Here is a 12,436-nt window from a genome sequence, read left to right as displayed (position 1 = left end):
TATTAGCAGAAAAAAAGTACCACAGCATATAGAGTATTTGTAACATCCAAATACGGTATAATGGTTTAAATTTACATACTGTTCTTCAGAAATTGCTTTCAGTTTAATGAATTCAATTATAAATTCTAAATGATAAATGAATATAGTGAAGATCGGGAGCACACCTCTGACAACATATCAAGCATGCTTATTATGCCTTGTTAACCATTCCTCTGCTCTTTTTCTCACATTACTACATTCCCATCTAACTTCCATTCATCTTGCTCTGTACCACATTCATTCAGTACACCCTCCCCATTTCCTTCACCCTCCTCCTTTCATTCAGACCTCTCTCTTCTCTCCATTCTTGACTATCTCGAGCTCAAAGGGAACTTGGATGACATAATGCCCGTGACAAGCCCTGCCCACTGAAAATAAATTTCCTTTTTTCATCCAACTTTCACAGCTACTCTGTTCAACAGACTTAAATCCACAAATCAAGTATTGTTGATTCCACAAAGATGATCTAGCAGCAGGATATCAAACAGCAGGTTTAACATAAAGTAGTACCTATGGGTTTTCCTGGAGTTTTTTTCAAATTTGGCTAAACCGACTTTTGATAATTCTTAACTACAGAGTTTATCCTCTTTATTATGAGTTGTCAGTATCGTTTTTAGAATTGGGTAAAAGGAAAAAAATTTTTTTTTTTTAGGTTAAAGATGCAAAACAGATAGGAGGAACAATATATTTACATTGCTTTTCTTTAGATACCCAAGTTCTAATGTACCTGCATGTAAACTTTACCAGTCCCATACAATATTTTCTCAAGTAGCAAAGCCTTGCAGTGAGGGAGTAAAGTCAAACCCTGAATTCCTTTAGGTATGTCACATGTGAAACTCTTTCATGTTGCAGATAGTTTGGTAGACCAAGCTGATTAGATTTAAATAATGGTGAAACTGTCTTCATCATGAACGACTTCAAATTGTTGTGAATTCACAGAGGATCACCTGAGACGTCTGGCCAACATAGATTCAAAGCTCTTTCCCTCTGCTAATAAATGTTAAATTCTCATTGTTGCAGTTGCAACATTGAAAATGATTTTCTGCCGTTGAGTGCTTCCTTACTTGGCTGTCAGCTCTTATATGACTCACAAGGGGCACCACAAACACTTACTAATGACCCAGTGCAAGCCATGTAATTACATCACAACTACATCATGAGATGTGAAGCTCACGGAAAATACACCTGATTGTTTGCGTGTCCTGCTGTCTTCAGACCTGTTGCTTAACAAAAACACACTTATCTTTAACCAATTTTACAATACCTGATATTTGACTAATGAGAGGTTTGCCAAAATTTTTATAATCTTTTTATCATCTAACATTGCAATTGTGTTTTCCATTTGCTGCTTGAGATCTGCATCTAAATATGACTCACGGTCAATTAGCAAGTCTGTTCTATGAGTGCCGCAAAAGTCAAACTCTCACTATACATGTGTATCGGCAGGAAAACTGGAAAGGACCTTCATGTTTTTCCTAACTTCAAACAAAGTTTACTATTATGAGTTCAATTAATATGTAAATATGATCATTACACTCAACTTAAATTCAGAGGTTTTGGAGCATTTATAACAGCTCCTTTGATTAATCTGTAGAATCGAAGACAGCAATCCTATCAGCAGCCCACTCGTGTTATTTCTGCTTTAGTCAAACAAGTTAACAAAAAGCATATAATAGAGTACAGTCATTTTTTAGGTGTTCGATGAGGAGGGAAATGGAAATGTGAAGACACGGGAGCTGAAGAGATAGATGCATTCAGTGGCTATCAATCCTACCAAGACATAGCTCAGCCAGATGGCTGAGGATGTGGTAAATAATAGGGAATATGCCATGGAAACAAATATCATTCTTTAAAACAAATTAAACTAAAATCAAAAGTTGCGATTCTTTTCATAGAATTCTTCTTCTTTTTCTTTTACCTTTATGTGACCCCAACAAAAAATAGTGAGAAAAATAGTCCAGTGCATCAGCCTCGCTGTCATTGCTACATTAGGACAGTGTGTAGTATAGTGTTCAATTTCTTATCATACTTTGTTTAAAAGCTGTCGATTCAAGTCAGCTTTAAGGCCACAGCGATTATGTTGTATTTGACCTGCTCTGAGTGCAAAACGGTTCTATTAAAAACACGAGTAACATCTTTGAAATGCCTTCAAGCAACGGCCTACAACTACTCTGATCAGCTTTTGGGTGTGTGGATGTTGGTAGCAGCTTTATCTCCCAAATTATTCATATGATTTATTTAAAATCATATAAATACTCAAAGTTTTGGATTTTGCAATAAAGGTCTGGCCATTCATGCTTGCTGAGGTGCAGACACATAAATTAAAATTGATGAGGGTTAGTTGGGGCTTCAATACTGTTCAAGACATAACATTGGTCAGATCTATGTGGAAATTTGTATGGAAATAAGACTGCATAATGCTCTATAAAATACAAAAATGTTATCTAACACTGCAGTATTACTGTAGCTTTCCTCATACATCTCAAGGTGGCAGTGTTTCTCTGTGTGAAGTCTGTGTATAGTGGGCTTTATAAAAATGACTTTCTGAAAAATAACTACACACAGTCATCTGAAAATATTAATGGAGGTGGACGTGTGCTGTGTTGTATTGGTTTACCACCCATAATCCAGCAGTTTAACCAGTTTATAACCAGCCTGCATGTTAACATACTCAACATTATCTGTTTAAATATTGGTGCTGTTTTTTGTTTTCAATTTTATAGCTGGAGTCTACAGTGTAAAACTGAATTGTACATTTAATACCTGAGTTAAAACATTCAGTGGAATGACATGAGTATTTTTCCAGCATTACTGTGAAAAGCAATTATACAACAAAACCTTAACAATGAGTTTTCTGTCGCTGTAATGTGAGCTGAAAAGGACCTTCATGATGAGATGCAGCAACGCACTGAAATACTACCTTCTGCTCATTGAAACGGGACATTTTTAAAATGGGCTTTTCCTGTTAGAAAGACAGTTTTCATGTCGGACTAAGTTCCTTTCAAATAACTAACACATTTTAGCTATATAACCCGTTTTATTATATGCTGGAGAATATCAGCACCGCTTCCTTTCCTGTTTCCTATTTCCCCTGCGCTTCCCTGCACACTTTATGCCTCCCAACTCACTGCGAGCCGAACAGAAGAAAGAGCGTGTGTAAGCTGAGACACTGCAATTTGAGATTTGTCTGGGATGCTCTGTAAATATTTGAAGAACACCTCCCTTTTAATGAGTGAGTGTTAGGACGCTGCGTAAAATGTGAATAAATCCAGAGTGTAAAACCATTTAAGCCCTCCATTTAAGAGAGAATGATAAAAAGACTAAATGTTTCATTTGGAAAGAGATGCATTGGACCGTTTTGATACTCTGATTTTGGCTTTATACAGTACAACAGCTCTGAGCCTCTTTTGTTGTCATTTTTTGCTACATAATGTTCCAAATACTTTCAGTGAGTGACAGGTCTGGGCTCCATGCAGACGAGTTTCGCACCAGGACTCTTTAACTTGGGAGCCATGCTGTTTTAATGTGGGAAGAATGATGTTATCTTTCTGCTATAACCTACTATAAAAAAATCACAATGGCAGCCTTGGTTGCTCCATAGATGTTCATTTTGTTCTGCATTAATGGTGCCTTTACAGATGGGTATATTATTCATACCACACTCACGTGCCAACGAAGATTCTAACTTTTCAGATGTCTGATGATATAACAAGCCAGAAGCCTAGATGGACTCTCTTTTCTTAAGCATTGAGGACGCATCCACCTTGATATCCAAAAAGATTTTAAAATCTTCATCAGAAGATTTGTCATCTTTCTCCTCCCAAAAAGACTAACTTTTTCACGTTTATCACGTTTATGAGAAATTTAATTGTGAGAGCAGAGAACAGAGAACCAGGACGCTGGAGTCAAAGCATCTTTTAAAGCAGCATATTGAATACGGCATGCTCAAGCAAGAGTAAAATTAGGATGAAATATTACTTTTAAAAAGAATTTAACATCTTCCCGCAGTAAGTAAATTATTTCTCAGCTCTTATGTTAAGTCTTACACGACTGTTCACAATTCAAAATTCAGCTATAGTTCACTTGCTTGTACTTTTGCTGTCTTGATCTTTCAGGTTGTTTCTATCTATGTTCAACAAATAATTTTTAGTTTCTACATGTATTCATTAGATTTTTATCAATATATTTATCCTGATATATATTCATTCTTTGCTTTAAGGAATCCATGGCAATGATGACAAGGAACTTGTTCAAAATAAGATGAAGACTACAGAAAAAAACAAAGATGCACTCATTTCAAACATTGCGGGTACAATGCCAAAACTGCAAAGATACTGCGAGTGGAAGACACTTATCTGTGTGATTTTACGACAAGTTAATAAAAAACAGAACTTAAAAAAAAAAAAAATCTAAAAAGGTTGGATGTTGATTTGTCTTCTCTTCTGTAAGTAATTGAGGAAATTCAGAAACAGACAAAGACATCACAGGGTTAATTTCCTCAGACCTGCCACCCGGATGCAGTCATTCACATGGTTCTGACAGCATCTGGTGTGCAGAGCCATTAAATCCCATTCTCATCCCTGCAAAGCCAAACGGGCAGCTGAGGAAGCCAACCACATTTATCATCTTGAAGCCATTAGACCAATTGCAGGCTGGAGGGGGAGGGAGCTTGCCGCACTGATCTCTGTTTGCAGCATCCCAAGAGCAGCCTCTGCTGTGTGAAATACAAGAAAGGGCAAGACAGCGGGAGTGGATCCAGGGAGGCAATCGAAGAAGTGGAGGGGAATCTCCTGGGGACTGCCAGGATAGGGTTACTTTGGTCTGCGGAGTGCTTCCTCAGAGAAAATGGCTGTTGTGTCAATGTAAACAGCCTGTGCAATACCTGCATTGCTAAAGGGGGAAGCAGAAGAGGCTGAGGAGAAGGAGGAGGAGGAGGGGCAGACACTGGAGCAAATGTTGCCTCTTCCAATGAAATATTTCTGCCTTTAGCCAGCCTGCTGCAGTCCACCTCTGAACGTACATGTTGTATGTTAAGGTACGTATGCATCTCTAATCTGTGAGGACACAGGACTAAGACCTGCCCAGGTTGGCAGGATTAGTAGCTCAGCTGTTTGTGTGAGACAGCTGAGATACAGAACATCTTGACTAAAAATAACATGTATGGGTTTACACAACAACAAGTCCATGAAATAGTCCTGACAAAGACTACTATATAAAATGCTGCAAGCTTTGAGCAGTGCGGGGCTTGTACACTGAACAACAGCAATGACTGAATTCAGTCTTTGTTTTTCATTGGTTGGCTTCAGTTGCACATGTTCCTCATTAAGAGCACAAGCAGACAGGATGAGGAGGGAGGAATGGATCATATGTCTGTGCCTTCCTGTGACACCACATAACACAAATAGAAAGCATGCTCCTGTTTTAAAACTCCTCATATATGCAGATCTTCGGGGAAAATAGCTTTTCACTCTCATGGGATGTGTATAGTACATGTGTAGGTGGGCGGCACATGTACTCAGTTATGGATGCAGTGGATATTTATGGAACTGTGTGCTTCTGTGTGTGTGGTAATATGTGTGTGGGAGTTGATTTTGATGTCTGTATGCGCTGCCAACACATTTCCTTACTGTGAATGTTACAGTTTGTGTGGTTAGTATTCCTCCTTATTTATCAAGTTGGTATACCAGATTTCTCCCATGCTTTTGCTACCCACATCCTGCCCAAAACACCTAACACAACCCTGCTGGCGTTATCAGCCATGCGTTGAACGACAATGAGGATGTTTGATTTTCTATAAATATCTTCTTTTTGCATATATTTTAGGATGTAAGCAAATCACAATGTACATTTTTTGGGAAACTAAGGTCTTGGGATTTTTGCAAAAACAAAAAAGTATCATAAAAAAGTATTCATAATTTCAATCAAATCTTTAGCGCTGGAGTCCTTTATTATTGGTTGTCCTTTATGTGTTACTCCACAGGTCTAATGGCAGAAGCACCATCAATACGTCAGCCCACCCCAAACCGGCAGGAGGACACCTGTGTTGACCATGATACACACTAGAAACTGAGCAAATTTACACTGAGTTTGAAAACACATCCCTCAGTTGAAACAGTCCCACCTAAACATGTCTGTGAATGCAGCTAAGACAACTCCGAGCTTTCTCTCTACAACTGCCACGACTACCACAGTCCCCCTGCTCTCAACGAGCCCGGGAGCAGGAGAAAACATCACCTCTAGAACATTAATGACTGTTACCATAACAACAAATGAGACCAGCTTCAACGCAACCACGTTTCCAGAGGTGGTGATTGAAGGATCGGGTGTTGGAATGTTGCTCGTGCCCCTTGGCATCATTACGCTCATTGGCCTAGCTGTGGCAATAGTAAGGAATCTTTAATTGTCTTTGAATTTTAGTTCCACAGAAAACAGAAAGATCCTAAATACTTGACCTCCATCATTTAGTTTGGATAAGTTCATTTTGTCAATAGCCCTATTTGCTTTCCTTTTATTTCAGATGCTGTATATCCGGAAACGGAAGCGGTAAGTTTATAGAGTTTGCTGATCCCTGAGAGCCAAAATCTCTTTGCATGTCACATGGCTTTAATAATTTTTGCTAGTTTGTTACAGAATTTGCACCATTAATCAAGCTTACAATTGAGAGATCTTGTGCAAAATGTAGTTAAAAAAGTTTGTTTTCGTAGCACCATTCAGTCAGGCTGGACTTTTTCATAACAGCCAGCTGCTCCTCACTTGAGTATTTCTTTCCTCTTAAAGGTTGGAGAAGTTGAGACACCAGCTTATGCCCATGTACAACTTTGACCCGGCTGAAGAACAGGACGACCTGCTGGAACAGGAACTGCTCGATCACGGCCGAGATGGCAGCCTCACTGGTCCCAATGCCAAGGTAGGCTGGGCGTTTTTTTTGCTTCTTATCTCTCAGTATACTCTGTTTGGATTTGTTTCACTTACAACAAGACGTAGTGTCACAGCTTTTGTGATAACTACGTTTCAAATGACCTAGTTATACGAGGCATGAATGAAAAGTTTTCAGCTGTGCTGCACTGTATGAATGTTTCTGTAATTTATTTTCAAAGCGTAAGAGTGTAGACAAAAGTGTTTTTAAAAAAGTACTTTCTGATTCCCTGATTGAGTGCACTAACGTTAGCCTACTTGTTTTTTTTTTCATATATCATGTGAAGTCTTTGGCCTGTTAATTTGAATTCTGTATGTATGTTATGTTGATGCGGTTTACTGTTTTAAGTTTTTCATTGTGATAATTCTTCTGTATTTTCTTTCATTTCTTTTTTTAAGTTTTGGCAATGATATAAGGCAAACATGGTAAAGTATCACTTGTGTGTCTTTTCAACCATTTCTCTTACACCCCTTTTCTCCCCACGGCCCTTGTTTTTTTCATGCCGTCTTTGTTTCAGTATCTAAAGCAACGACCAGTAGGCTGGATGTTTGACAATGACTTCTAATGATTACGTTACTAATATGTATCAACTCAGGTGAACCGCAGCAATTACTCTTGAAGTGTTCTCCTCTGAACCTACATTCATTTTTCACTTCTTTTCATGTATGATCCCTCAACTAAATACTTCACACAGAAAGCATTGTAAGGGCTGCATGAAGCAGAAAAATAAACCCCCTCAAAACCTTACCTTCTAACTCCTAAGGTGGGGGAAGAAAATCAACAAAATCTAATATGATGTATGTAATACACATTCTATCACATGTAAAAAAAATTATTCCTCCTGAAAAACTATAAGTGCTTTTGTATTTGTTAGATTATTCAAGGGTAGCCATTGCATCATAACTGCACTCTAAGAAGCTTTATGCCTTGTTTTGAGCTTTTCCTATAGTTTTCTGAAGCATCATGCTTGTTGTAGCAGAGCTGATCCTATAGCCACAAAGCTAATGCCACGTTTGCCATTTTAAATGCTTCAATCGTAGTTAAGATTATTTTTTATCAAAACCTTGTTTCTGAGCAGCAATGCCTTAACACAACAATTATTTGTCAACCAATGTTGGAAGTAATGTCAGTAATTTATAAATGTGCAATCTCTACAAAGTGAACTTCCTGCTTCCTTGTAGCCAATTACATGCTGTGTGGTCTGTGGCTTTTGGTAATAATCATTTCCTGCTTTTGATTATTAATCACTGCCCACATCCTAAAATAATAACTTGATTTAGCAGTTGTCATCATTATGATAAAAGTAATAAAACACCACCTTGAACAGGCACTTGTTACACTGGGGAAAAAAAAACTACTGTGTGCGTGTTTTTAATATTTAAGGTCTGGAATCACTGTGTGATTGTAGCTTCCCTCAAAGTTTTATCTCCTATCTTCTCTGCAGACTCTCACAACTTCCCAAGGGACAACACAGCGACCCAGTCGTCTGGTCTTTACAGATGTAGCCAAAGCTCTCAACGCTTAACAGCCCTCTTCCATTAATTGATTTCAGCTTGCGAGGGCTATTGGCCTCGTCCAGACATAGACTGTCTTTCAGGAAGGAAAACAAAGGGAAACTGGACTATTTTAGGATGCGAATGGAGCACGGATGGAAGTTTTCTTCACAGTGTGTGAAATGGCAGTGGTTTAAATGTGTGTGACAAAAAAAAAAAAAAAAACCACAAGCAGAGGTCTGTTATAAGGTACGGGAGAGCAACACTTATGATCTTGCACTGTTATCATCTTGGCGCACAAACGAAGTGTGGCGCACTTTTTTAAAAAAACATATATTGTGTCATTGCTATTTAAATGTTTGTTAGCTTGTCAGTGAAGTTCCTTTGAGGTTCTGCATCCACTTTGTTTTGAAACGGAGCCTGAATCTGTGTTCTAGTGATTTTGTGGTCTTACATTTCTGACAAGCTTGAACATGGGACGTCTCGCCATTCTCAAGAGGCGATATCCTCCACACTTTTCTTCTCTATCAATAAATTAAACGTACTGTTTCCATCTGTATACATTAAAACTGTCCCAACCCAGTCTGAAAGATATCGTACAAATCTGTAAGCAAAGAGTTGATACGTGATATTTTATTGATAAGCGATAAAGAAGCAGAGTAACACAAATCACAAGGTAAAGAATCATAACAAAATATATATCACAGGTTTGTGAGTTGTATTAATGAAGTGGATGAGGACACATCAATAACATATCTATAAAATGGTGTTAAAAGTAAGGCATAAAAGATGATTTCTCAAGTTACACTTCAACTTTTCAATAGTTGAAAATGGATCAAGTACTGTATGTAACTATATCACTATCAGTAAGATCACAGAACAACATTGTCCCCATATAGAGAGTAAATATCCAAACACAGCTCGTGTAAAATAACACACACTGACTCAGCTGGAGTTTAAATTAAGAGGCACCCTTCAGGCTGACTCCCATTCACTTGTGGTCATATGAATGTAGTGAGATGAGATGTGTGGACTACGACAGTACTAGTTTGACATTTATTTCAAGATTTCATGATCCACGTCGCCCGCAGGTCTGATGGAAACTACTGGCCACAAGTGACCAAAAGTCTCCCCAGAGATGACTCAGGCAAGGTTGTCTTCAGAGGTAGTCCAGGGGGGGCAAACAAGTAAGGTCAATGCAACATTGAATTAATCTGTAACTTGGCAGCAGTTTAGTCAACAATGCTGAAATACATGAAATGATTGAAATACAACATACCATCAGTGATAAGTAGAAACATTACATATAAAGACAATTATGGGTGACATTCAAGTAATGATCAACTTATAAGTGACACAGAGTTTGTGCTGGATAAATATTTGCCACACATGATGAAAAACAATCTTAAAAAGTTGGTATATTAGCATTAATGACTTTGGGCTGTCAGTGTAAATACAGATATCCAAAAAAAACAAACTGTCAAGACAATTTTTTGTACAACTAGGATGTTTTTTTTAGACATTCAGTTATCCGTCTTATAAGCTTATTTATCAGCTGCTTACAGTGAGTATTACAATGTGTTTTGGGTTATCCCATCATAAGCGGACAACTCTGCGTCAGTTTACACCTGGTATTAACATGTGACTCCACCTGTGTCTTGAGCGACCACTTATGATTCCCACTTGGGATGCAAGTATAAACATAGCCACATACAATCAGCTGTGGTGAGCAACAAACAGGACAAGATTCTGCAAAATCCCAAAGCAACATTATTATAGTTTAGATTCGCCCTACTCACATCTATTGCAATATTTTGAATAATGCTAGTTTTGTTAAGTCATGAAAGCGATATACAGTACGTCGAAGAGGTCAGTCTAAGTGCACCTCTGTCGAAAAAAGGCATGCAAACTGAGGCTTTTGAACTTCCTGCAGTTTGAATTCTGAACCAGCTCCAGTGCAGAAATCTAAATAAAAGCCTAAAAAAAAAAAAAAAAAAATTCAGGAAATCACTCTGCTCACAATAAAAAGTAAATTTACTGCACAAAATATTTCCATGAGCTCTGTGTGCAGTGTGATGTGTAGGAACACATTCTGCACTCCCTTTAAGTTTCGGCGGTGCTGTCAGTGTCGCTTTGTTCACTGTTCACTGCGGAAATGAGGACCAACGAAGAACAGGAGGTTTCCTGTCCCACGACATGTCCTATGAGTTTGGACTCCGTTTTACAACATTTACGCTTCTATCCAGACTTCGATTAAGCAGAAATCCTCTCAAAAACCCTGACTCCTGTTTGGAGGCACTTCAGATGAGTGGTGGGTCGCCCAGTTTGGCCTAAGACACGTTTGAGTTTTGTGCTTTATGACAATGCGGTCACATGTGTCCCTAACCACCACTAGATGTGGTCTGAGTGATGGAATCTGCATGTGTCCTGAGAGCGTTTACACCTGTACCATGAGCTGTCCACCTGTGGTCAGATTATCAAGGACACATGCTAATAGCAGGTGTAAACAGGGCCCACGTGGAAAACAGATTGCAGCTCTCCAGAATATTCTATTACATTTTGCAAGTTGCTCTGTTGATTCATTCTCTGGCTGTGAATCTACAAACTGAAATAACACAGAAAAAAAACAACAACTTAAGATTAATTTACATATTCAGTCAATCTTCCGACATTACCAGGTTTATGTAATAATAGTGGTGAAAACTAAATTCCCTTTACTGTTTTGGATTTTTACTCTATTGTAAAATCATCAAAAACCCCTCAATCATCACTAGAATGTAAGAGTCTTAATTATAAACTAACTTATGATCAGTTTTGATCTGAAGTATGACTTAAGAATAAAACTACATATAAGGTAGTAGATGAATTTATCTCTAAGGAAAGTTTAAACCTGAAACGGGTGATTCTCTTGCTCATTATGCTGGGGTTTTGCATTATGGGAACTACCAGATAGAGGTTGCGATGTTTGACTCCCAATCTGTGTGTTTGGTTTTGTTTGCCTCAGCTCGTCCACAGAACAATACATGTTGCCCGACTTAAATTTCCTCTACCGTCGCCGTACCCTCGTCTGTGTAAAGATTTGCACTTTTCTTCTGGTCCATAGATATCCCTGACACGTCATTTGTGCTGGCCTTATATGACTGGAAATCATCATCATCAGCATACGTTGGTTTAAGATTTATGGATCATGTGTGCTAGTTAAAGATGGGACTCTTGGAAAACTGCTTCATCAAGGTTTTTTCTGTTTAGAATCTTTCTAGAAGTCAAACCAAATCACATTAGCATACTGGTCAAAAGTTATCTCAAGACTTGGATCAATTTAGAACGGTTTCATTAATGAGGTCACTGGTTTTGACCAGGTTTAATTTCACTTAAGTTTTATTTGAAAATGACCCACGTCTGTAGGTGACTGAGAGGAGTTTAATTTATGGTGTCCAAAGAATCAAATGACATCAAAGTGTTTTACGACAAACAACATACTATGTTACTGTGGATGAGCCACAAACTTCTAAGTAGACTTTTCATGGAAGGATTTTTTTTTAAATAAGAAACTGTCTCCAATGGAATCTGATGAGTAATCTATGCGCCACAAATTAAATCCCATTCACTTTATTGTAGCTACACAGTCTCAGAGGTAAACAAAATGGTACTTTAAAGTAAGACTATGTAAAATCCAAAGACAGAAACTAAACATCCGTCCTCTGTGAAATGACATATCAAATTGATGAGCAATAAAACGCACCCTCAGTTTTCATACAATCAGGTGTTTTCTTGCTCTAATACAAGTTGCTTCAGTAAAAGCGGCGGCTAATGTAATCGTTACCTTTCATGTATTTCAGCACTTTGTGGCCACTTGCTGCCATGAATTAAGAGTGTCACACATACAATTTACAGTGTAAGAATCAGAAAAATACATGATGTAGTAAAAATGAGAGAAGAATAACAACCCCACCCCACCCCGCCCCCCAAAAACAAGTATTTCATAAGG

At 38.2% G+C, this 12,436-nt stretch overlaps 1 protein-coding gene across 2 annotated transcripts; it reads left to right on the top strand.

The window, feature by feature from the left end:
* Positions 1 to 4,721: 4,721 nt before the first annotated feature.
* cunh3orf18 (chromosome unknown C3orf18 homolog) lies at positions 4,722 to 9,030 on the top strand. 2 transcript variants are annotated; one of them, XM_072381984.1, is made up of 6 exons: positions 4,722 to 5,074; positions 6,020 to 6,424; positions 6,557 to 6,582; positions 6,817 to 6,946; positions 7,354 to 7,380; positions 8,400 to 8,462. In XM_072381984.1, the coding sequence occupies exons 2-5, from the start codon at positions 6,167 to 6,169 to the stop codon at positions 7,363 to 7,365; spliced, it is 426 nt and encodes a 141-aa protein (XP_072238085.1). In that variant the 5' UTR covers positions 4,722 to 5,074; positions 6,020 to 6,166; the 3' UTR covers positions 7,366 to 7,380; positions 8,400 to 8,462. The 2 variants fall into 2 exon arrangements, with proteins under 2 accessions (XP_072238085.1, XP_072238084.1); XM_072381983.1 differs by lacking the exon at positions 7,354 to 7,380 and having other exon boundaries at positions 8,400 to 9,030.
* The last annotated feature ends 3,406 nt before the right edge of the window (positions 9,031 to 12,436 follow it).

Source organism: Leuresthes tenuis, unplaced genomic scaffold (assembly GCF_036924035.1).
Source record: "Leuresthes tenuis unplaced genomic scaffold, fLeuTen1.0.hap1 SCAF_3, whole genome shotgun sequence".
Taxonomy (NCBI): Eukaryota; Metazoa; Chordata; class Actinopteri; order Atheriniformes; family Atherinopsidae; genus Leuresthes; species Leuresthes tenuis.
The sequence above is the reverse complement of the archived record's forward strand: the minus strand, read 5'-3'. Positions and strand labels throughout refer to the sequence as shown.